Source organism: Oryctolagus cuniculus, chromosome 16, assembly GCF_964237555.1.
Source record: "Oryctolagus cuniculus chromosome 16, mOryCun1.1, whole genome shotgun sequence".
Taxonomy (NCBI): Eukaryota; Metazoa; Chordata; class Mammalia; order Lagomorpha; family Leporidae; genus Oryctolagus; species Oryctolagus cuniculus.
Genome location: NC_091447.1, coordinates 52,027,174 through 52,051,866, shown reverse-complemented (window position 1 = coordinate 52,051,866; position 24,693 = coordinate 52,027,174). Strand labels below are relative to the sequence as shown.

Below are 24,693 nucleotides of genomic sequence, written 5' to 3'. Positions count from 1 at the left end.
GAGATCCCGGCTCCTGACGTTGGCCCTGCCCAGCTTGGGGATGGAAGATGCTCCTCTCTCTCCCTCCCCATCCTTTTAAATAAAAGAGCATAAGTGATTTAAAAAAGAGACTTAAGAGTCATGTCAGTCAGATAGAACCAGAAAGCCCGGCGTGCCGCCTCTGCCAGCCTGGGCCGCCTCCAGCGTCGGCTCAGAGCTCAGTCTCGTCCCAGCAGCTGCTCCCACGAATTCCAGCACGCAGTGCAGACTGAAACGCGGCCTGTACGCTTGTTGGGAAGAATTTCACACTGGAGACAGTAGACGTTAACGCCTGCACTGCCCTCTGGGCGAGGCCCCGTGTGACCAGCCCAGCGTGCCCTGAATATGCAGCTGAAGGCCAGAGGGAATTGGCCACCCAGGCCTGCCTCTCCTCTGGGTCCCTGTCGCCAAGTCCCAGCCACCGGAGCAGCCCTGGACACGGCCCCCTCATCTGGATCCTGTTGCCTGCATGGGCTTGGCTGGAGGGAAGGTGGGTGGCCTGGGGCTCTCTCTCCAAATCTAAGCTTCCTAAGTGCAGCACAAACAGGTGGTGAGTTTCACACCAGCCACCCTGTCACAACCAGCCCCGGAATCCATGTGGCCAGTGCCGTGGCACAGCAGGTTAAGCCACCGCCCATACCAAGCGCCAGTTCGGGTCCCAACTATTTGGGTCTCTGCTATTGGCACCTGCTAATGCACCTGGGAAAGCAGCAGAAGAGGGCCCAAGTACTTCATCCCCTGTCACCCACTTGGAAAATCGGGGTGGACTTCCTGGCTTCAGGCTAACCCAGACCTGGCGCTTGTGGCCATTTGAGGAGTGAATCAGCAGATGGAAGATCTCTCTCTCTCCTTCTCTCTCTGTCACTCTGCCCTTCAGATAAATAAAACATGCACAACCTTTTTAAAAAATGCTTTGTTGATTTATGTCTCATTTATTTGAAAGGCAGAGAGACAGCGACTGACTGAGAGAGAGCCTCCATGTTCCGGTTCCCTCCCCAAATGCCCTAGACAACCAGGACTGGGCCAGGCCAGAGCCAGGAGCTTGGAACTCAATCTTTTCTCTCCTGTGGGTGGCAGGGATCCGCTTGAGCCATTACCTGCTGCCTCCCAGGAAGAAGGAATCAGAGTGGAGCCCAGACTCGAACCCAGGCCCTCTGGTATGTATGCAGGCATCCCAGGTGGTATCTTAACTGCTGTGCCAAGCACCCAACCCCAGAGTGTCTTTTATTTTATACACACACACACACACACACACACACTGGGCTGGTACTGTGACACACACACACACACACACACACACACACTGGGCTGGTGCTGTGATACACACACACACACACACACACACACTGGGCTGGTGCTGTGACACACACACACACACACTGGGCTGGTGCTGTGATACACACACACACACACACACTGGGCTGGTGCTGTGATACACACACACACACACACACTGGGCTGGTGCTGTGACACACACACACACACACACACTGGGCTGGTGCTGTGATACACACACACACACACACACTGGGCTGGTGCTGTGATACACACACACACACACACACACTGGGCTGGTGCTGTGACACACACACACACACACACTGGGCTGGTGCTGTGATCAACACACACACACACACACGCACTGGGCTGGTGCTGTGGCGTAGCGAGTAAAGCTGCTGCCTGCAGTACCAGCATCCCATATGGGCACCAGTTCGTATCCCGGCTGCTCCACTTCTGATCCAGCTCTCTGCTGTGGCCTGGGAAAGCAGTAGAAGATGGTTCAAGTGCTTGGGCCCCTGCACCCGCGTGGGAGAGCCAGGGGAAGCTCCTGGCTCCTGGCTTCCGATCAGCTCAGCTCCGGCCTTTGCAGCCATCTAGGGAGTGAACCAGCAGATGGAAGACCTCTCTCTCTTTCTCTGCCTCTGCCTCTCTGTAACTCTGCCTTTCAAATAAATAAAATAAAAAAGTAATTAATTAAAAAATGCTTATGTATTTGAACGGCAGAGTTACACAGAGAGAAGAAGAGATAGAGCTCTTCCATCCGCTGGTTCCCTCCCCAAAAGGCCACGACAGCCAGGGCTGGGCCAGGCTGGAGCCAGGAGCCAGGAGCTCCCTCTGTGTCTCCCACGTGAGTGGCAGGGGCCCAAGTGCTTGAGCCACTTCTTTCCCAGAAGCATTAGCAGGGAGCTGCATCAGAAGCAGAGCAGCCGGGATTTGAGCCAGTGCTCTGATGCCGGTGTGGCGAGCATTGGCTTAACTGGCTATGCCAAAACGCCAACCCCCATGCATCCCTTATAAAGATGTAGGCTCTCTAGCAGCCAGACATTTCGTTGCAATCAACAGTATCTCACTTCAGCTAAATTACACTCAAAAGGACTTCTCAGAAGGCCCCCCTCTGTTTTTCTCTCTTTTTAAAGATTTATTTATGAATTTCAAAGGCAGAGTTATAGAGAGGCAGAAGCAGAGAGAGAGAGGGAGAGAGAGAGAGAGAGAGAGAGATCTTTCATCTGCTGGTTCACTCCCCAGATGGCCACAATGGCTAGAGCTTCACCAATCTGAAGCCAGGAACCAAGAAATTCTTTCCAGTCTCCCACAGGGGTGTGGGAGCCCCAGCACTTGGCCCTTCTTCCACTGCTTTCCCAGGCCATAGCAGGCAGCTGGACGGGAAGGGCGGGCACAGGCCCCATCACTACCCGACAGGCCTGCACCCACACATAACCAGCCTGGTAGTGGGAAGGCCGAGTCCCTGTGCCCACCCTGGGGGAGAGCCCATGTGGGCAGGGTCTGAGGCACATGGCAGCAAGGGTCTCCCTAGAGACGCCAAGTTTTTAATGAACTGGACTACTTTCTAGAGCTTTTTGGGTTCACACCTTGCATCCCACAGCCCCCTCGTCTCCTTACTTGGATTTCTGTGGTTCTGCCCTTCCCAGAGCGTCTCAGGGTTGAGATCACGCGATGTGTGGCTTTTCCAGGTTGGCTTCTTTCTTTCAAAAACTTATGCTTGGCCGGCGCCGCAACTCACTTAGCTAATCCTCCACTTGCTGCGCCAGTACCCTGGGTTCTAGTCCCGGTTGGGGCACCGGTTCTGTCCCGGTGGCTCCTCTTCCAGGCCAGCTCTCTGCTGTGGCCCGGGAAGGCAGTGGAGGATGGCCCAAGTGCTTGGGCCCTGCACCCCATGGGAGACCAGGAGAAGCACCTGGCTCCTGGCTTCGGATCGGCGCAGCGCCAGCCATAGTGACCATTTGGGGGGTGAACCAACGGAAGGAAGACCTTTCTCTCTGTCTCTCTCTCACTGTCTAACTCTGCCCGTCAAAAACAAAAACAAAAACAAACTTATGCCTATAACCTTCCTTTTCCTGTCTGGGTGGTGGGTTTCCTTTTGGTGTCTGGAAGAGCCACAGTCATTCGGTCCCCACTGGAGGCTGTCTTGCTTGCTTCCGAGTTTGGGGCAATCGTGAGAGCGCGTTTAGTGTTGAAGGAAACAGGCTCGGCTGCGGCTGCGCCGGGATGCATCCAGCACCGACGGAGAGGCTGCTGCTCCGCTCCTGGATCGTTCACATTTCGTTTGTTTAGTTGTTTGCTTGTTTATTTATTTTCACCATGAGGGGTCCTTGGGTGCAGAAGCAACAGCCCTCACTGCAAGCAGCCCCGGGCGGAGCAGGCCTCGCCGGCACCAACCCCGCTCCCAGGGAGGAAGGGGAGGGGAGGTCCCAGGTCTCTCCGCCCGAGGGACTGAAGCCCCTGGGCCCCTCTGGCTTTGTGGTCCTGGGTGGCCCTGTTGGAACACGGTGGAAAGCACCAGGCCGACTGCGAGGACGTCTGCTTTTCTTACGAAAGCAGCAAAGGCCAGCTGATGGGTCCCAGCCAGCACTGGAGACCTGGCACTGGGCATCTTCTCTCTGCACCCCCCTCGACATTGGCGCCAGCTCCAGGCCAATGCTGACCCTCATGTCCATGTTCCCGCACCAGTGCCCCACAGTTCCGCGCGGGCCGGAGTCTGCTGTTGGCAGCACGGCCAAGCACAGCAAAGCAAGAGCCTGGCACCTCAAGCCCCCACCTGCTCCCTCTCCCTGGGCGACAGCCCAGAGGAGGGCACTTTGCTGCCCGCAGGCAGGCGACGTCCTGGGAGCCAGCCCACAACACCCTCTGGGTCCCACTCCCCGGGAGCACCCCCAGGGAGGGCGAGCCAGGGCTGCTGTCGCCCAGGGAGAGGGAGCAGGTGGGGGCTTGGGGTGCCAGGCTCTTGCTATGCTGTGCTTGGCCGTGCTGCCAACAGCAGACTCCAGCCCACGCGGAACTGTGGGCCACAGGTCTCCCTCGGCCACCGGTCTTACGGCAGACCAGCGGACACTTTCCCAGCCCAACCTGTGAGCACCAGATGAGAGAGGGCCTCAGCAGCCGGGACCCAGTGGCGTCCGGCTGGTGCCTGGGCACTTGTCCCTCGGCGCCAGCCCCTGCAGGCAGACAGGCTGGGCCACCTCAGGAGTCACAGCAGCCAACAAGAGGCGCCCAGGCCGGATCCACTCCTGCAGGGGGACCGGGGGGGGGCCTGGCCCAGGAGGCAGGCGCTGTCCCCCCTCAGCATTTGGAAGCGGGCGGAGCCACCACCTGCAGCGCCAACATCCCATGTGGCTGCCAGTTTGAGTCCCGGCTGCTCCACGTCCAATCCAGCTCTCTGCTATGGTCTGGGAAAGCAGTGCCCATATGGGATGCCTTGTCACAGGTAGCGGTTCTATCTATCTACGCCACAATGCCAGCCCCCATTTTTAAAATAGTATTTTATGTATTTGAAAGGCAGTTTGACAGAGAGAGAGGAAGAGACAGAGAATCTACCACAGCTGCTTCGCTCCCCGAAAGTCTGCAACAGCAGAGGCTGGGCTAGACTGTGGCCAGGAGCCTGGAGCTCTACCCAGTTTTCCACATGGGTAGCAGAGGCCCAAGCATTTGGGCCATTTTCTGCTACCTTCCCAGGAGCGTTAGCAGGGAGCTGGATCAGAAGTGGAGCAGCCAGGACTCAAACCAGTGCCCATGAGAAACGTGAGCTTCTCGGGCAACGGCGCGACCCTCCGCCCTACAGCACTGGCCCCTGGGCCTGTCACTGAGAGGCCATAGTTAGATCAAGTCTCTCCCTTCATCTACGGACCAAACAGAAGGCTTTGAGGCTCAGTGCATCTGTTGTTCAAACCACTGTCAGTTTCGGCCATTTGTGTCTTTAGAAATTCGCCCATTTCTTCCGGGGTACGTGATCTGTCGGCACAGAGCAGCTCGTGGCGCCATCATCCCTTTACTTTGTGAGGTAGCAGTTAACGCCCCCCCCCCCCCCCCCGTTCAGTGCAGCTGTCAGTCATTTGCATCCTCTGTCTCCCCTAGTCAGTCTAGAGCTAAAGCTTTGCTACATTTGACAAAAGAGCCAATTTTGTCTACATCGGTTCTCTTTTTCCTCCATTCTGTTTTATCTTTACTTTTCCCTTCCATTAGCTTTGGTTTTACTTTGCTCTTTTTCTACTCTTTGTGTACCATTGTTATTGAGCTCTCTCTCCTTTAATTCATTTGGGGACTGGCGCTGTGGCGTAGCAGCTTCAGCCTCCAGCTGCAGTGCCGGCATCCCTTGGGTGCCAGTTCAAGTCCCAGTAACACCACTTCCCATCCAGCTCCCTGCTAATGGCCTGGGAATCAGTGGAAGGCGGCTCAAGTGCTCGGGCCCCTCACTCACATGGGAGACCCAGAAGTAGCTCCTGGCTTCAGATCAGCCCAGCTCTGGCCGTTGGGGCCATCTGAAGCAGTGGATAAAAGATTATATATATATATATATATATATGTATTATATATATATAGGATTTATTTGAAAGGCAGAATGACAGAGAAAGAGATCTTCAGTCCACTGGTTCACTCCCCAAATGCCCAAAACAGCCAGGACTGGCCAGGTCAAAGCCAGGTCTCCCATCATCTGCCGCCTTCCCAGGCACATTAGCGGGAAGCTGAGGCAGGACTCGATCCTAGGGCCTGTGTCAGGGGATGCAGTGGTTTAAGGTGCCGAGCGCGCCCGTCCGCCCCCTTCTTCAGCGTAGGCCTGGGCAGCTCCGTTTCCCTCTTAGCACTGCTCCTGCTGTATCTCAGGCTTTGCTGTTTCCGTTTCAGTCGTCTCATTTTCTAAGTTCTCGTGTGATTTTGCCCCTTTTGTTAACTGCCACGTATTCACAAATTTTCTTTTTTCTTCCGCTATAAATTTTTTATTCCATTGTGAGTGGAGAGGGTCATTGGCAAGATTTTCATGTCTTCACCAAGACTCGCTCGGTGCCCCGGTGCGTGGTCTGCCCTGGGTCACATTCACGTGCACCTGACAGGACGTGTTCTCCTGCCGCTGTGTGGACGCCTGTTAGGTCTCGTGAGCTTATTTCAAGTCATGTGCCACTTGCACAAACGTAAGATGTGACGCCCAAGGGACACAAACGTAAGATGTGACGCCCAGGGACGCTAAAGGGAAAAACCTGTGAAGTCACTGCTTTCCCCAGGACCCTCCCCGGTGCGGCCCCACCCCCCTCGGGGCAGCTCTGGGCCGGGCTGCTCCCTGCTGTCCTCTGCCGCCTGAGCATGTGGGTGTGAATCCCAACACGCCAGGCCTGGCCTGGAGCATGCTGTGAGCTCGTGCACCTTGCCTGTCCACCCGTGTCTCAGACATGTTCACGTGAGGGCGCCAGGCTGCAGGCCCAGCTGTGGCTCCAGGATGTCCTGCGCCCCGAGGCTGGGCTTCCGGGCAGCCAGCAGCACCCTGGTTTATCCCTCAGGACGCCCCAGCTGGGCATGCTGAGTGGGCGGGTGCTCCCCTGTCCTGTGATGCCCGCTGGCCGGGGGCTGTGGCTCTGTCCCGGACCCCAGCCCCAGCCACGTGCCTGCTGCTGCTCCTTCCCTCTCCCCTCTGGAAGGGGACAAAAAGGCACGCCTGTGTGGCCGCAGAGGGCACGGACACTCAGAGTCCAGGGGCCCTGCCCTCCCTCCCACTCCCACAGACTCCTGCTTCTCCACAGAGCAGAGCAGGTCTCAGGGCCCCTCCTCCCGGAGGTGCCCATCCCCCACCTCTCCAGCTGGGCGGGGCCTCAGGGCCCAGGCAGAGGTGGTAACTGGACCCCACCAGGCCTGACAGGCAGATGGCAGCCAGGACACTCTGCACCTGCTGTGTGTGCGCTGGGGGTGGGGGAGTGAGCAGAGCCCCTGGGACGGTGCTCCACACTGGCAAGGCCCCAGCTGCACCGGCCCCTGCCCTGAGGCACGCCCAGGGAAGGTGACATGGTGCAAATGTCTCTCCCGGGTGAGCCTGGGCTATGTCACGAAACAGGAATGCTGAAGCCAACTTGGAAAATTCCAGGGAAAAGGAAATTTACCGCGGGGAGGGAGCAGCTGCGCCTCGGCTGGGAACACCCAGAGCACAGCTGGGGCTGCGGAGCCGCTGGCAGGCCGGCTGGCCCCCGGAGACAAAGCAGGACCGCGGGTCCACCAGGAGGGAGTCCTTTAATAGAGACCGCACAGACGGGAGAGTGGGCCCCGGGCCAGCAGGCGGCAGCTGCCTCCTCCCCGGGCACGAGCCGCAGGGTGGAGCCAGGGGAGGCGGTTTTAAAAACACAGCTGCACTAACTTCACTTTCGGGCAGCAGGGGACTCGGGAGCGCAGCCCACTGGACAGTCCCGCCAGGGCGCGCTGGGAGCCCGGCCCTCCCTGCTGGACGTCCCTCCCGGAGCTGTCCGCACACAGGAAGCTGGGAGAGGGGCGCTCTGGGGCAGGTGGCCTCGCTGCCTGCCCTGCCTCAGCTGGCCGGGTCCCTGCGCCGGGCGCACCATGGTGCTCCGCGGCAGCCCCACCCTGGCCTTGGCCTGAAGCTGTGCCAGGGACTGGTCCGGCTGGAAGAGCTCAGGCCCCTGCTGGCCGGCGAGCCTTGTGGTTTCAAGAGCCGGGGACGCTGGGCACAGGGGCTGTCGGGGCCGCAGGCCCGGAGACGGGGCCAGCCTCGCTGCACGCCTGCTCTTTGAGGTCGAGAAGGGATCAAGCAGAAGGGTCAACACTGGACAAGATGCAGGCAGGGCGGGGGCAGGCAGGGCTGGAAACGCAGGGGCGAGGAGTGTGGACATGGCGAGGTGGGGTGGGCAGGGCCCCCCGGCCAAAGCCGTGCTGCAGCGGGCCAGCCTGGAGGAGGGCGGGCCTCTGGCCTGGGCCCCCACCCCACCCCACAGCACAGACCGGGCCCCGCAGGCCACCCCGGCGGGCCCCGCGGGGCGGGGCGTGGTGGGCAGGGCCATGGTGACATCCGTGAGTCAGTTGTTCTCAAAGAGAGCGAGCAGGTCGTCGTTGCTGTTGGAGGGGAGGTCGGGTGGGCCCAGGTAGGACAGCAGCTCGTCCGGGTTGGTCAGTTCCGGGAGCAGCTGGGGACAAAGCGACGCCCGTCAGCAGTGCTGGCTCGGGCCTGCCGCGCCCCGGGGTGGTTCTCCACGCCAGCGGGGGAGGGCTGCTCCGGAGAGCTGAGGTGCACAGGCCACGCGTGCCCGCGGGCCTCTCGGGAGCGAACGCGGCGGGCACGGCCCCGGCCCCCGGCCCCCGGCCCCCGGGCTCTCTGCTCGGAGCTGCTCTAATTTTCTGCCTGCTGGGCAGCGAGTTTCTGTCATGGTCTGGGGACCGACGACTGCCTATCCTGTAGCCAAGTCTGCATTCGAAGCTGGGCTGCAGGTGCCCGGAGCAGGCAGACAGGTCTCTTAAGGACTGTGGGCCCCAGCCCGCTCTGGGCTGAGGACGCCACCACGCCCGCCACCAGCCCCCAGGAGCAAGTCACTCACAGACCAGGCACGCAGCCAGTCCGGGCCGCGCTGTGAGCACCAGGCTCCCCGAGCGCTCCCCATCCCGCCCCTGCCACCAGGGATGTGGGTGCTGTGGGCTCCCATGCGCTGGCAGCGCAGGGCCTGGTACTCACGTCCAGAGCTGGTTCCGGGGCCTCCCCCGCCCCAGACACGCTGGGGGGCCCCATCACGCCTGTGGCAGGATTGAAGGCCAGCTCGCCGGTGGGCCCTGAGTTCACCTGGCCCAGGGGCTGCCGGGATGCTGGAGGGTTTGGATGGTGCAGCTGGGGACCTGCGGGGGCTCCGAGGTTAGAGGTGTGCAGCCCTGGTGGCCCAGGGTTGTGGGCTGGGTCCAGGTGGCTCACTGGTGCCATCTATGGATGGAGAGAACTTGCTGGAAGAGCCCAGGGCTCCGGGGTGACAGCCCCGCCTGGCCCTTGGCATGGCACTGACCTGGCCTGGGAGACAGGGAGCCGACTTCTCTGGCGTCAGGAGGCTGCTGGGAATGTCAGACTGGTAGGAGATGGGGGGTGGCCCTGGGGTGAACTCAGCAAGGGTGGGGGTGCTGGGCGTGGTCGGTGGAAAAGACTCGGAGAAGGTTCCGGGCCCCAGGAAGCTGGAACCTGTGAGAGGAGAGTCAGGTCCTGGGGGGCGGCAGGCACCCTGACAGTCCCGGGCGAGGACACTGGTCTGCAGGGGATGAGTCACCTGCCTGGGCGGGCGGTACTCACCCTGGCCAGGGTAGTCGCCGGGGGCGGGGGCGGCGGGGGGCTGCAGGGGGGCGCAGGGAGCAGCGCTGGGGCCCAGGGCGGCGATCATCTCCATCACGCTGGGCATGAGCACGTGTGCGGGGCTCACGGTGCGGCAGCGCTTCAGCACCGGCCCGTCGGGCTCCTCCTTGATGTGCACGTCGGGCTTGACGGGCACGGGCTTCCAGCTGCACGTGGGGTCGATGGTGATCTCCTCGTAGTCGGAGCTGCGGGGGACACGTGCGGCCGCTCACCCCCGGCCCGCCGCCCCTCCCTGCCGAACGCAGCCAGGGGCGTCTCCCGCCTGTCCCGGGGCTTCCGCGGGCCACCGGACGCTGGGAGGCCGCGAGCGCGCTTACTTCTGAATGTAGATCAGGATGCCCAGCATGTACTGGTCCACCTCCAGGCCCTCCAGCAACGCCGTCTTGCTGTGGGAAACAAAGGGGACAGGCGCAGAGGCCTTGCCCAGTCTCATCCTGGGCACAGCCCTGTCACAGCCCAAGACCTTCACGTGCTGCCTCTGTGCGTGGTGACCCTGGATGAGACAACCCTGTGTGAGGTGACTGAGGTGACACAGTGCGGGGTGACCCTGTGAGGTGACTGAGGTAACACAGTGCGGGGCGACCTGTGAGGTGACTGAGGTGACACAGTGCGGGGTGACCCTGTGAGGTGACTGAGGTGGCCCTGTGTGAGGTGACTGAGATGACACAATGTGAGGTGACTCTGTGAGGTGACTGAGGTGACACAGTCCGGGGTGACCCTGTGAGGTGACTGAGGTGACACAATGTGGGGTGACCCTGTGAGGTGACTGAGGTGGCCCTGTGTGAGGTGACTGAGGTGACACAGGGTGGGGTGTCCCTGTGAGGTGACTGAGATGACACAGTGCGGGGTGACCCTGTGAGGTGACTGAGGTGACCCTGTGAGGTGACTGAGGTGACACGATGTGGGGTGACCCTGTGAGGTGACTGAGGTGGCCCTGTGTGAGGTGACTGAGATGACACAATGTGAGGTGACCCTGTGAGGTGACTGAGGTGACACAGTGCGGGGTGACCCTGTGAGGTGACTGAGGTGACACAGGGTGGGGTGTCCCTGTGAGGTGACTGAGGTGACACAGTGTGGGGTGTCCCTGTGAGGTGACTGAGGTGACACAGTGTGGGGTGACCCTGTGAGGTGACTGAGATGACACAGTGCGGGGTGACCCTGTGAGGTGACTGAGGTGACCCTGTGAGGTGACTGAGGTGACTGAGGTGACACAGTGCGGGGTGACCCTGTGAGGTGACTGAGATGACACAGTGCGGGGTGACCCTGTGAGGTGACTGAGGTGACCCTGTGAGGTGACTGAGGTGACTGAGGTGACACAGTGCGGGGTGACCCTGTGTGAGGTGACTGAGGTGACACAGTGCGGGGTGACCCTGTGAGGTGACTGAGGTGACACAGTGCGGGGTGACCCTGTGAGGTGACTGAGGTGACTCTGTGAAGGTGACTGAGGTGACACAGGGTGGGGTGTCCCTGTGAGGTGACTGAGGTGACACAGTGCGGGGTGACCCTGTGAGGTGACACAGTGCGGGGTGACCCTGTGAGGTGACTGAGGTGGCCCTGTGTGAGGTGACCCTGTGAGGTGACTGAGGTGACAGAGTGTGGGGTGACCCTGTGAGGTGACTGAGGTGGCCCTGTGAGGTGACTGAGGTGACACAGTGTGTGGTGACTGAGGTGACGTTGTGTGAGGTGACTGAGGTGGCCCTGTGTGAGGTGACCCTGTGAGGTGACTGAGGTGACAGAGTGTGGGGTGACCCTGTGAGGTGACTGAGGTGGCCCTGTGAGGTGACTGAGGTGACACAGTGTGTGGTGACTGAGGTGACGTTGTGTGAGGTGACTGAGGTGACACAGTGCGGGGTGTCCCTGTGAGGTGACTGAGGTGGCACAGTGCGGGGCGACCCTGTGAGGTGACTGAGGTGACCCTGTGAAGGTGACTGAGGTGGCCCTGTGTGAGGTGACTGAGGTGACACAAGGTGGGGTGACCCTGTGAGGTGACTGAGGTGACATAGTGTGAGGTGACTGAGGTGACACAGGGTGGGGTGACCCTGTGAGGTGACTGAGGAGGCCCTGTGTGAGGTGACTGAAGTGACAGTGTGAGGTGACCCTGTATGAGGTGACTGACACACGAGGTCATCATTTGTGAGTGTCTGAGGTGACAGACTGTGAGTTGACTGAGGTGACACACGCAGTGACTCTATAGCGGCCTACCTAAGGTGACGCTGTGAGGTGGCCCTGTGTGTGGTGACTGAGGTGACCTTGTGCTGTGACTGAGGTGACACTGTGAGGTGGTCCTGTGTGAGGTGGCCCTGTGTGTGGTGACTGAGGTGACCCTGTGCTGTGACTGAGGTGACACTGTGAGGTGGTCCTGTGTGAGGTGGTCCTGGGTGTGGTGACTGAGGTGACCCTGTGTGAGGTGGCCCTGTGTGAGGTGACATGACACACGAGGTCATCATTTGTGAGTGTCTGAGGTGACAGACTCTATGTTGATTGTGACTCTGTAGCGGCCTGCCTAAGGTGACGCTGTGAGGGAACCCTGCGTCAGGCGTTGCTACGAGGGGTGACCCTGTATAGGGTTTCTGCCCTGAGCCACACCATCCTAGGCTGTGCTGTTGACACCAGCACAGACGTCCCCAGGCTTACACATTTGGTCACACTGCTGGCAGTCTCACCCCCAGAAGTCTGAAGAAGTGGGGAGCCCTCCCCGCCATACAGCACGCCTCGGAGACTCACTTGCATACGGGGCACCTCCAGGTCCCCCGCTCACAGTTGAGCTGCAGGTACGACTCCAGGTCGAAGCACTGTGGAAAATGAGCAAGAGGCCATCTTTCATCACGGGCCCAGACACTCAGGCCGGCCATCCCCCGCTGCTTTCCCTGTGCGTTAACAGGGAGCTGGATGGGAACTGGAGCAGCCACTGGGACATGGACCAGAGCCCACACAGAACGCCGGCGTCCCTCACCTGCCCGAGTGCTTCAGGCCCTGCCACTCATGTGAGAAACCCAGATGGAGTTGCTGGCTCCTGGCTGTGGTGGCCATTTAGGGAGTGAGCCAGCACACACAAGATCTCCCTATTTCTCCCTCTTTTTTTTTTTTTTTTTTTTTTTGACAGGCAGAGTGGACAGTGAGAGAGAGAGACAGAGAGAAAGGTCTTCCTTTGCCGTTGGTTCACCCTCCAATGGCCGCCGCGGCCGGCGCGCTGCAGCCGGCGCACCGCGCTGATCCGATGGCAGGAGCCAGGAGCCAGGTGCTTTTCCTGGTCTCCCATGGGGTGCAGGGCCCAAGCACCTGGGCCATCCTCCACTGCACTCCCTGGCCACAGCAGAGGGCTGGCCTGGAAGAGGGGCAACCGGGACAGAATCCGGCGCCCCGACCGGGACTAGAACCCGGTGTGCCGGCGCCGCTAGGCGGAGGATTAGCCTAGTGAGCCGCGGCGCCGGCCCCTATTTCTCCCTCTAACGCTCTTGCAAATAAACCTTTAAAAAGGAATCATCAACTGGCGAAGCTGGGAGCACCCACCTGTATGTGGCGACAGTCGTGGCCCCGGGCGGGGAGCTGGATCCTGCGGAAGGTGATGGGGCACTTCAGGGACACCTTGATGGCCGTCTGCTCCACGCCGTCCTCCCCGTTGGGCCCAGGGGTGCCCGGGATGGTGCCACTGCTGAAGTTGCGCTTTACTGACAGGAACGGGGAAAGGACGTGAGTCGGCGGTCCCTGCCGCGGCGCCACTGACCCATGCCCGGGAGACGGCCTCACGCGGCGGGGACACTGCCCAGGGGCAGCAGCGCTCGGCCGGGGCCGGGGCCGGGGCCGGGGCAGGTGGCGGCGCTCACTCTTGGTGATGCAGTGCTCCGCGGGCAGAAGGCGTTTCTTGAGGAGGCCCTGCAGCACGGAGCGCACGGCCGGCCGGTGCACCAGCTGCAGCACGAAGAGGTGGGACTGCAACACGACCGGAAAACGCCGTCAGGGGGACTGGGAGGCGAGCAGGGCATCTAGGATGCGGAGAGCCAAGGGTCTGGGGCAGACCGGGCCAGCCATGCTCCTGGGCAGCTGGGCCCCGTCCTCCTTGGAGCAGGAGGCACGGGGAGGGCGCTGCCGCCTCCCGCCGTGAGCCCAGCAACCCGTGCTGCTAGCCACGCCCCTCCCTAAGCACACCTGTGCTGTGCTGCCTGCACTTGACGTCCAAGCACTGCCCAGTGCTCATCTCTCTGTTGAAACACAAGCACCCAGAGCCCCCCGGACACCCCCAGCCTACAGCATCCTGTTACCCGTGCTGGCTCCGGAGTCCCTTAGCAGGGAGCAGCCAGGCTGCGGGCTCCAGGCCCGGCCCGGCCCGGCCCAGCCCAGCTCTGCCCAGGACCTGACCTACGTGCTGCAAGTCCTCAGCCGGGGACTTGGAACCGCGCGAGGTTTCTCACAGCTAAGAGCATGGAATCTGATACGTGCAGTCTAAGCAGAAGACAGGGTGTGGGGAGCCAGCGCTCTTTCCTTAAAGGAAAACGACTCAGAGGGAAACCGCAGGGCGGTAACGGGAGGGGGGGCCAGGCTGGAGCCCCGGGGCCCGCACGCACGCAGCAGCAGGCGGTGACGGTGATCTGGATGGTGTTGCGGCCCGGCTGGCACACGTGCTTCAGGTAGAGCGGCTTGTGCGAGGTCTTGTTGTCGCCACGCTCGATGCTGAGGGGCGTGGCGTTGACGCTGACCTGCACCGAGGCCGGCCAGTTGGTGTTCATCTGCCGGTCCTCGTGGTGGTAGCACTTGAACTGCAGCTCCAGGTCGGGCCTGCGTGGGATGGGCGGAGGGCCGGTGCTGAGCGCGGACGGGCGCGGGGCGGGCCGTGCAGGTGGGGTAGGGGTCTCACCTCAGCATGAGCGTCTTGTAGACCGAGTCCCGCAGCTGGAAGGCGTGGTTGCTCACTGCCAGGTTGTGCTGCAGGCGGAAGGGCTCCAGCACCACCCCGTCCCGCACCGGGAAAGTCAGCCGCAGCTCGTCGCAGGGGCCGCCACCTGGAGGCAGCCCCCGCGTGAGCTGCGGCGCCTTGGCCCCTCCTGCCCTGTCCTGGCTCGGTCACCTGGCCCGCCGTCCCCTGAACGATGGCAGGCAACACAGCCCGCACCTCAGAGAGCGGGCCCAGTGCTTTCAGAGACACGGGGACTGCGTGCCACCTGCCGCCATCCTGCACTCGACCCAGAAGCAGAGGTCCTCACCAGGAACGGGCTCGGCCGGGGAGGAATCAGAAACTCCTGACACCGCAGGCTGACTCGTGTGTGTGTGTGTGTGTGTGTGTGTGTGTGTGTGTGGTGTTTCTCTAGAGCCCACCCACAGCCTCCGACAGCCGTGCAATGGTGGTGGCGCTGCGGCCGCCAGGCGGAATCCTGGGCTTTTCTCCAGCACCCAGTGGCCGTCCCATCACCCCAGACTCCCTGCGAGCCCCCGCCCCCGCCCTGGCCTGGTCACTGCTGTGGTTCTGAGTGCTCACCAGAGGGTGACGGGTGCAGGGAGCCGAGGCCTGGCTTGAGGTCGGGCAGGAAGGGAGCCTTGACCTCCTGGCTTGGAGACATGTAGGGCAGGCTGCCGCTGGGAGTCACGGGTGGTGTGGGGTTCCCCGGCAGTGGGGAGCTGGGGTAGCCGGGGATGGAACGGGCAGGCTGTAGGGTCGAGCACAGACAGGGCAGATGGCGGGTGCCCTTACTCCACGGGCCCACCCCAGGAGCCTCCCCTCCCGTCCGCCCGGCCAGGGCCCATACCCCACTCAGGCTGTAGCTGACGCCGGCCCCGTTGAAGCTGGCGCCCTGCCCGCTGAACGGCTCTGTGGGCTGCGGGAGAGAAAGCTGAGTGCGCCGGGGGCTGTGGACCTGGCCCTGGAGGCCCAGCGCACACGGGGCGCCGCCCTGTTCTCTACCTGCCCTCCTCCTTTCCCGATCGTCAACAAGGAACAACACTGACTCACGGCGGAACAACCACGGCTCCAGATAGAGCTGTGAGCTCGCACGCTGCGGGGCTGCGCTCTCTCCTCCCCTCAGCCACCCCCACACTCCCCATGGGGCACAGGGCCTGCAGAGCAGGCCTGGCCCCTCGCAGGCGTTTCCGCGACAAGCAGAGGGACCGGGACACTGACACAGAGGACATCAGAATGGCTTGGGTGCTGCCTGCAGCTCCCTACGCTGAATTTCCACCGAGACAGATGGTCCCTGAGAGCCCCCCACCTGGAGATGCTCCTGCACTGGCCGGACCCCAGGAGGCTCTGGACCCCAGGTGGATGCAGACACCCCTCCCAGCTGTCACTCCTCGGAGGCCCCCAGGGGACATGTGGCACAGAACCCAGCACGGGCCCGGGGGAGCCGGCCCTACCTTGTAATGCAGTCCTGCAGGGCCGGGAGCAGACAGGGACTGGCCCACGCCCTGCTGCTGCAGGGGCAGCCTGTGCCCGGGGTAGGAGGGGGAGGGGGCGGGGGGCTGCCCGGGGCCGGGGGCGTACTGGGCAGTGCTGGGCACGTACTGGCCTCCTTGCAGGTAGTGCTGCCCCGGATACACCTGAAGAAGAGCAAACGCCCAGAGGGAGAGAGCAGAGCATCAGAGGAGGGCGCAGCGGCCCCTCTGCTGGGCGCAGGCCTCTTGGGACTCTGCTGGGGCACCGTCTTCTCTCGCTACAGAAGCCGCTCTTACCACAGCTCTGAGGGCGCCCCAGGCCTCGGGTGGGGCGGGCTGCACACTCACCTCCGAGTAGCTCCTCTTGACCCCCTGTCGGGGCAGTGGCTGGGCCTGGGGAGGCCCGGGGTACCCATGCTGCGGCAGGCGCTGCCCTGCATACAAGGGCGTCACACCTGCTGCCCGGGTGGGGTTCATGGCCATGGGGGAGAGGCCAGACGGGCCCATCACCCCTCCCATGCCACTAGGGTTCATGCCAGCGGGGACGCTGGGCCCCCGGGGGCTTCCGTGCTGCAGAAACTGGCTGTTAAAAGACTGTCCGGCCCCCATCTGGGAAGAGAACAAAGTGGAATGGTCAGTGCCATCCACAATGGCCCGCGGCCCCCGCTGTGACGGGCACACGTCCCCCTACCGGCATCCTCGCCCCTCAGACCCTCATGCCCGAGTCCCGCCCTCGTGGGAGGAGCTGTGGGGGCTCACCGCTCCATACTGGCTCAGCTCCTGGCTCTGCTTCTCCTGCAGGGCAGCCACAGTGGCCGTGGCCGTGGCCGTGGCCGTGGCAGCAGCTGCAGCCACGGCAGCAGCAGCTGCTGCTTGTGTGAAGTCAGTGGAGGGCCGGGCAGTGTGGGAGGGGAGGCCCAGGCCCCCTGCACCACCTGCATACCTGCAAGAGACAGGGGGCTGCCACGCTCTGCACCGGCTCCCCCAGGGCCCACAGCACTCTTTCTAGACCCTCCACTGTAGCTGTCCGGGCTAGCAGCGAGGCACGGTTCCACGGTGCCGCAGGCTGATGGCTCCTGGCGTGCCTGCCAGCTGAGGCACCTGCTTACCCGGTGCTGAAGCCGGGGCCCCCAGGGTAGCCCCCACGGCTGTACACGCCTTGCTGCACGTAGCCCTTGCTGGCACTGCCGTCGACAAACGCCTGCTGGCCCAGGCACTGCGGGGAGGTCAGGGCGGAGCTGCCGCCGGCCACACCAGGCATCATGGAGCTGCCAGGGGGGCTCCCCGCAGGGACCATGGGGTTCCCCAAGACCTAGGAGGAAGCAGGAATCACGAAGGGAACCTGTCAAGCAACTTGCTTCAGGCAGCGGCCCTGAGGGCTGGGACCAGGATGCCTGGGCCAGGGGGAAGGGGAACCGGGGAACCCCCGCCCGCGGTGGGAGCCAAGTGGGCGTGGCAGCGGGAACTCTGGCAGATTTGCAAGGGCCCAAGAGGTCAGGAAGCCCATCCCCACACCACGCCAGCCTCCCCGCTCAGCGCTCGGGGTGGGCCCGGCCGTGCTCACCTGGCTCTGTGCCGTGTTGCCGACGCCCCACACGGTGGTGACCACGGACAGCGAGCCGGCCGGCTGAGTGGCGCCTTGTTGCCAAGGCAAAGACTCGTATGCAAATGAACCATCACTACAGGGAGAGTGGCCAGTGAGGCCGGGGCCACAGGCACCCGAGAGCCCAGGGCCTGAGGGGGGTGGGCGTGGGGCCCCGCACTCACCCGTGTGGTGCGGGGGGCAGGGCGGGTTTCATGGGGTTCATGGAGTTCATTGGCGACAGAGCAGCCTACAGGCTGGGTCCGCTGGGCCTCAACTGGGACTCCGCGGCTCTGGCTGCCAGGCGGGAGAGAGGGAAGTGAGCGCCATGCGGCAGGAGGGCCCCCCGCAGCCAGGGTGGAGGGGACCCCATTCCTCCTGCCAGGGCACCAACCCTGGATGAGACGAGTCCAGCTCCCTTCCACGCTCTCCTCCCACACCAAGGCCTGGAGTCCACGCAAAGTAGGCGACAGTGCTGGTCGCCTGGTGACTGAGGGCTGCAGGGCCAGCTGCCCGGAAGCCCCCACAAGGCCTTGGGGCAGAGGACAGCAGCGGGGGCACTGCCCGCCCCGAGTCTCACCTCCCTGCGTGCCCAGCAGGGCCAGAAGGGGCTGTGCAGGTAGGGCCTGGCCAGGGCGGGGGGCACGCGGGACGCCAGGGTTGGGGGGAAGCAGCCCAGCCTCTGCCACTGAGAGGCCTCCTGGAGGCACCAGGCCAGGGACACACAGAGCGACAGGTGGAGGGTCGGTGGGCACTCGGCCACGTGGACAGTGATGTGGCGGGCCTTTACGGGAGGGGGCACAGGGCTGGGCAGACAAGGGCCTGCGGCAGGCGGGTGCTCCCAGGACCGACGCTGTGCTGCCCAGTCGGTGTGCACACCTCCAGGCTGTGACGCTCAGCACTGTCACACTGCAACGCTGCCATGAGCAAGCCCCTTGCCAGGCCTGGCTACTCCGGGACCCTCTTCACAGCTCTGGCTGGCACTGCCTCGGGCGCCGACACCGCAGGCGCACAGCTTGCTGGGTTTGCCCCCTGGTGGCAGCACGGTGGGAGGTGGGTACATGACAGTCCCCGGCTGGCTGTCGGGACAGCACCAGGGGCCAGGGCGTGCTCCACCTGCTCCACCCTGGACACCCGCCTGCAGGGCTACAAGGCTGCTACAGACACGGTCGGCTTCGAGGGAGGGAGGGAGGCCCAGGGCCACGCGTGTCACACCCCCCACCACCCCGGGAGAGGGAGGCCCAGGGCCACGCGTGTCACACCCCCCACCACCCCGGGAGAGGGAGGCCCAGGGCCACGCGTGTCACACCCCCCACCACCCCGGGAGAGGGAGGCCCAGGGCCACGCGTGTCACACCCCCCACCACCCCGGGAGAGGGAGGCCCAGGGCCACGCGTGTCACACCCCCCACCACCCCGGGAGAGGGAGGCCCAGGGCCACGCGTGTCACACCCCCCACCACCCCGGGAGAGGGAGGCCCAGGGCCACGCGTGTCACACCCCCCACCACCCCGGGAGAGGGAGGCCCAGGGCCACGCGTGTCACACCCCACCACCCCGGGAGAGGGAGGGCCAGGGCCACGCGTGTCACACCCCCCACCACCCCGGGAGAGGGAGGCCCAGGGCCACGCGTGTCACACCCCCCACCACCCCGGGAGAGGGAGGCCCAGGGCCACGCGTGTCACACCCCCCACCACCCCAGGAGAGGGAGGCCCAGGGCCACGCGTGTCACACCCCACCACCCCGGGAGAGGGAGGGCCAGGGCCACGCGTGTCACACCCCCCACCACCCCGGGAGAGGGAGGCCCAGGGCCACGTGTGTCACATCCCACCACCCCAGGAGAGGGAGGGCGGCCCACGCGTGTACACAAGACATTCCTGGGTGCTGATCCCAGGGCCTTGCCCACAGCTCAGCAGCCAGTAGGTGGGACCAGCGGTAGCCCAACTGGAGACACACGCCCAGAGCCACGCCCCCAGGGCAGGGGCCAATTGGGAGACAGCAGAGGTGCCCCTTTGCCCAGGGAGGCCCCTCCCCTATCAGGAGCCAGGACAGCGCAGCCAGGCCTGAGTGCAGGGCGGTGGTGTAGGTGGACGCGGGGGCTGTGAGCTCAGGACTCAGACACAGCAACCAAGACGGCCGGCACCGACAGGGCAGAGCCCCAGAAAGAGACCCCCACAAGCACGCCAGTGCCACTGGAGGAGGCAGGAAGGGCGGCCTTCCTACCCACGTGCTGTAACCAAACGTCCCATTAACTCAGCAGCTCACGGATTTAAACGTAAAACACAAAACTATGAAGTCTTCAGAACACAGACGGGAACATCTTTGGGATCTAGGCCAGGCCAATGGCTTTCAGCCTTGACACCAAAAGCATGATTCATAAAAGGAAAAAACTGACACACTGGACGTCACCAAAGCACTGTCTGGCCTCGCAGGTTAGATGCCAGCGTCCGGGAGTCCGGGTCCACTTCCCCACGCCCACGCCGCGGAGGCAGTGGTGAGCCCTAGTGACTGGGTTCCAGCGCTCACGCGGGAGACCTGGACTGCGTTTCCAGCTCCCAGCGCCGGCCTCAGCCGTTGCAGGCATCCGAGGGATGAACCAGATCTGCCTCCTGCCTCTCCCACCCTTTCTCGGTGAAGGGCCCTTCTAGGAGCAGCCTCGTGGTGCAGAAGGCAGTGCCACCTGATCCCCACGCACAGGAGCAGGGGCCCAGCTCCCGCACTTGCCCGTCCAGCTCCCCACTGTGCCTGGGAACCGGCAGGAGATGGGCAGGTACTGGGGACCCTGCAACCACGTGGGACACCCAGAGGGAGCACCAGGCTCCCGGCTCCAGCCTGGCCTGGCCCCAGCTGAGAAAATGGGCAAAACGCATGGAGCGGCTCAGCGGGGGGGGGGGGCAGATGGCCAACAAGCACAGGAAGAGCGGCTCCCACAGGCAGCCTGCACGAGCACTCCAGGCGGCTTCAGGCCCAGCAGCCAAACAGGGGAGCCAGCCCGCGTCTTCTGCCGGAGGAAGAGCTAAACCCACCGCGGCGCAGCCACAGCCTGAACACAGCCGGGCACCACCACCACTGGGTGATCTCCCGAGCACGGGGCTGAGTGGGAAGTGCCAAGCCCCAGGGCTGCCAGCAGTTTGGGAAACCGAGGACGCCTGGGGAGGCCGCCTGCTCTCCAGGTCTGTGCCCGGGCGTGGCAGCAGGCAGCAGGGGGCTAAGTGCTGGCACCCCGCAGCAGAGCGCCACTGCCGATCCAGCTCCCTGCCAACGCGTCTGGAGAGCAGCAGGGGGTGGCCCGAGTGCTTGGGCCCTGCACCCACGTGGGAGGCTCAGATGGAGCTCCAGGTCCTGCCTCGGTCCTGCCTCTGACCTGCCTCTGACCTGGTCCAGGCCTGGCTGCTGGGGCCATTTGGGGAGTGAACCAGCAGATGGAAGATCTGTGAGTGTGCATGCGTGTAAGAATCTCCCCTACAAAGAACTAAATCTTGGAAACAAAGAGAAATGGGGGGGCGGGGGCAGCAGGAAGCAGCTGGACAGCATCAGTGAGGGCTCTGGGACGCCGAGCCACTGCTGCGCAAGACGTTACCGCTGGGGGAGCCCAGGGAAGGATACGGGGGCTTCTGACTGCTCCCAAGTGCAGGTGCATCTAGAATGCCTCAGAATAAAGTTTCATGACAAAACCACCCCACCCCTCCTCCCCCACCCGGAAGCGGGACAAGGGAACCAGGCAGGCAGGCAGGCAAAGTGCTCACTTCCGGTCACCCAGGGGCGGCAGCTCCCCACCCCTGCCGGGGGCGGCACAAGGGGATGGGCCTGCAGCCACCCGCCCCGCCCCGCCCCACGTCAGGAGGGTGGGCGGGGCCCAAGCCTGTGTTTCTAACAGGTTGGCAGGGGCTGCTGCTGTGGGGACCCCAGTCGGGGGCTCGGACCTAGGAGAGGCGAGAGCTGGGAGCAGGCAGGCAGGGGTGGGGGGCGGGGCAGGCCCCCCCCCCCCCCCCGCCCCGCAGCCTCCGGGACCACGTGGCCTGGGGAATCCCCCCAACGCTTCTGGGCTGAGGAGTTTCCAGTTCCCCCAGCTTACTCCCCACTGCGGGGCGGGGTGGGGGTGGGGGTCCCTGCTGAGCTCCTGAGCACTTGCCTCTGGGCCGCTCCCAGGGCAGTCTCTGGGAAGTCCGCTGCCCAGCCTGGTCCCCTGACCGCAGTCTGGGCACGGCCTCCGCCCACCTTCCCGCCACACATCTCCCGCTGGGAGGCCAGAACCCGGCAGAGCTGCAGGGGCCACAGGAGGTCAGTCCAGAGGGCCAATGTGGCTTTCTGGTCTGAGATCTGCTCAGGCCCTCCTCCCCAGCTGTCCAGAGCAGCCCCTGCCCTGCCCGCACAGCCAGCCTGGGAGCAGGACATAGCTCTTGTAGGCCACCTCTGGGAGGTCAGGTGGGCAACCGCTCACAAACCAGGACGCCAAGGTTCCAGGGCCAGGCCCCACCTGACCCACGGTGGGGTCAGAAGGGCTCAGAGAAGCGATGGTTCTGGAACAGCGGGGGAGCAGGTCCTTGGCACAAGGTGGGGCGCTCGCACGCCCACGCGGTACTGGACGGCCCCGGCCCTCCTCAGCCCAGTGAGGCTGAGGGGAGGCAGGTGCAAGCACCGCCCAGCGGCCCGGGCGTGGAGCCCCAGCCCAGCCACGAGGATGCCACTCAAACACGCCAGCTGTGCTGGCGGCGTCTACACCTGCCTGCTCTCCCGCCTCTGCCTCCGCTCACACTTCCTGCCTGCAGCAGCCCCTGGGCAAGACAAGGGCCTGCAGGCAGCACCCTCTGAGGAGGACTCCTCACTTCTCTAACTTCGAGCACACCCTGCTCCAGCCCGCCGGGACCTGGTGGCGCACCTGTGTCCACCCCATCTGCCCCCACAGGCTTGGACCAGGTCACGTGTTCTGAGTGCAACAACAAAACGACTTGTAACTGCCAGGAAGGGGGCACCCCTGGGAGAGGGGGCAGAGCCCAGGGTAGGGGCCGGGGCAGGTGCAGGGTACGCAGGCAGCGGAGGAGGACAGGATACCTGGGAGAGGGGGGCAGAGCCCAGGGTAGGGGCTGGGGCAGGTGCAGGGGTACCCAAGATGGATGAGGACAGGATACCTGGGAGAGGGGGCAGAGCCCAGGGTAGGGGACAGGGCAGGTGCAGGGGTACCCAAGATGGATGAGGACAGGATACCTGGGAGAGGGGGGCAGAGCCCAGGGTAGGGGCCGGGGCAGGTGCGGGGTACGCAGGCAGCAGAGGAGGTCAGGGTAGGGGCCGGGGCAGGTGCAGGGTACGCAGGCAGCGGAGGAGGTCAGGGTAGGGGCCGGGGCAGGTGCAGGGTACGCAGGCAGCGGAGGAGGTCAGGGTAGGGGCCGGGGCAGGTGCAGGGTACGCAGGCAGCGGAGGAGGTCAGGGTAGGGGACAGGGCAGGTGCAGGGTACGCAGGCAGTGGAGGAGGTCAGGGTAGGGGCCGGGGCAGGTGCAGGGTACGCAGGCAGTGGAGGAGGACAGGGTAGGGGACAGGGCAGGTGCAGGGTACGCAGGCAGCGGAGGAGGTCAGGGTAGGGGACAGGGCAGGTGCAGGGTACGCAGGCAGCGGAGGAGGTCAGGGTAGGGGCCGGGGCAGGTGCAGGGTACGCAGGCAGCGGAGGAGGTCAGGGTAGGGGCCGGGGCAGGTGCAGGGTACGCAGGCAGCGGAGGAGGTCAGGGTAGGGGCCGGGGCAGGTGCAGGGTACGCAGGCAGCGGAGGAGGTCAGGGTAGGGGACAGGGCAGGTGCAGGGTACGCAGGCAGTGGAGGAGGTCAGGGTAGGGGCCGGGGCAGGTGCGGGGTACGCAGGCAGCGGAGGAGGTCAGGGTAGGGGCCGGGGCAGGTGCGGGGTACGCAGGCAGCGGAGGAGGACAGGATACCTGGGAGAGGGGGCAGAGCCCAGGGTAGGGGCCAGGGCAGGTGCAGGGGTACCCAAGATGGATGAGGACAGGATACCTGGGAGAGGGGGCAGAGCCCAGGGTAGGGGACAGGGCAGGTGCAGGGTACGCAGGCAGTGGAGGAGGACAGGATACCTGAGAGAGGGGGCAGAGCCCAGGGAGAGCAGAGACCCTCAGCCTGAGCTCAGCGTGTTATGTGGAAGGGGTGTCCCCACCAAACCACAGCTGGAGACTGACAGGTGAGCGTCATTCGGCCCAGGAGCGCGCTGCTCCTCCTCGGGCCCGTATCACCCTGCGGGGGGCACCAGGTGCGAGCGGGGGGGGGGTGAGACCGCGGGGGCCCAGAGCTGAGAATGTCAGGTTGGGGCTAGGGCCCGTCAGCGTCCGACGCTCCAGGGGTTCCCGAGGACCACGTACATCCCTGGGCCAGCCCCCAACAAAGGCCCACGAAGGGGTAGGACGACCCGACACCCACGGGGCCGAGACCACCGACGCTCGCGTGGCAGGTGCCGACAGAGCCCCGGCACCCAGCCCTGCCGCGGGCGCAGCAGCGGGCCGGCGGCGCCCCGGGAGACTGGCCGCACCTGCCGGCCCGCACCTGCGGCACCTGCGGCACCTGCCCGCCTCCGCCGCCCGCACCTGCCCGCGGGCGGCGTCGCCAGCCACCACCCGGGGCCCTGCTCACCTGCGCCCGGCCTGGCCCGGCCCCTAGCCGCGGCAGCCCCCGGACCGCGCCGCTCCATGCGCTCAGCCCGCCCTCCGCGCCGCCCGCCGCCCCGGGGACACAGTCGCCCGCGCCATCGCGCCGCCGCCCGCTCCGAGGGCACAATGGAGCCGCCGCCGCGCCGCTCATGCATATGCATGACGTCGTGCGGCCAGCCCCGCCTCCCAGGCAAAAGCAGCCGAACTCCGAGCCACCGCTCGGGCGGGGGCAACCTCAGGCCTGTACGGCCCAGGGTTGCGCGTGAGGCGGGGCTGACGGAGGCCAGACCGGCGAGAAAGGCGGCCCGACCGCGAACTGCGCCCCCTGCCCCTCCACACCTGTCCGAGAGCGGCGTCAGGGAGCCACCGCGCGCTTCCTGCTCGCTGTCCGCCGGGGGCGGGGCGGGGCCGAACGGCGGAGGCGGGGCCTGGACGCTGGGGCGGGGCCAGGCGGAGGGAGGCGGGGCCAGGACGCCGAGGCCGTGCC

At 64.4% G+C, this 24,693-nt stretch overlaps 1 protein-coding gene across 3 annotated transcripts; it reads right to left on the bottom strand.

The window, feature by feature from the left end:
* Nucleotides 1–7,505: 7,505 nt before the first annotated feature.
* ZMIZ2 (zinc finger MIZ-type containing 2) lies at nucleotides 7,506–24,659 on the bottom strand. 3 transcript variants are annotated; one of them, XM_051853069.2, is made up of 19 exons: nucleotides 24,546–24,659; nucleotides 17,756–17,867; nucleotides 17,553–17,667; nucleotides 17,098–17,300; nucleotides 16,748–16,931; nucleotides 16,337–16,597; nucleotides 15,971–16,153; nucleotides 15,367–15,435; nucleotides 15,099–15,267; nucleotides 14,481–14,625; nucleotides 14,191–14,401; nucleotides 13,453–13,558; nucleotides 13,139–13,296; nucleotides 12,353–12,420; nucleotides 9,946–10,014; nucleotides 9,569–9,813; nucleotides 9,291–9,460; nucleotides 8,972–9,211; nucleotides 7,506–8,429 (listed from the first exon to the last, which is right to left on the bottom strand). In XM_051853069.2, the coding sequence occupies exons 2-19, from the start codon at nucleotides 17,803–17,805 to the stop codon at nucleotides 8,322–8,324; spliced, it is 2,754 nt and encodes a 917-aa protein (XP_051709029.1). In that variant the 5' UTR covers nucleotides 17,806–17,867; nucleotides 24,546–24,659; the 3' UTR covers nucleotides 7,506–8,321. The 3 variants fall into 3 exon arrangements, with proteins under 3 accessions (XP_051709029.1, XP_051709028.1, XP_051709030.1); XM_051853068.2 differs by lacking the exon at nucleotides 24,546–24,659 and adding an exon at nucleotides 24,190–24,348; XM_051853070.2 differs by lacking the exons at nucleotides 15,971–16,153; nucleotides 24,546–24,659 and adding an exon at nucleotides 24,190–24,348.
* Between the last annotated feature and the right edge of the window lie 34 nt (nucleotides 24,660–24,693).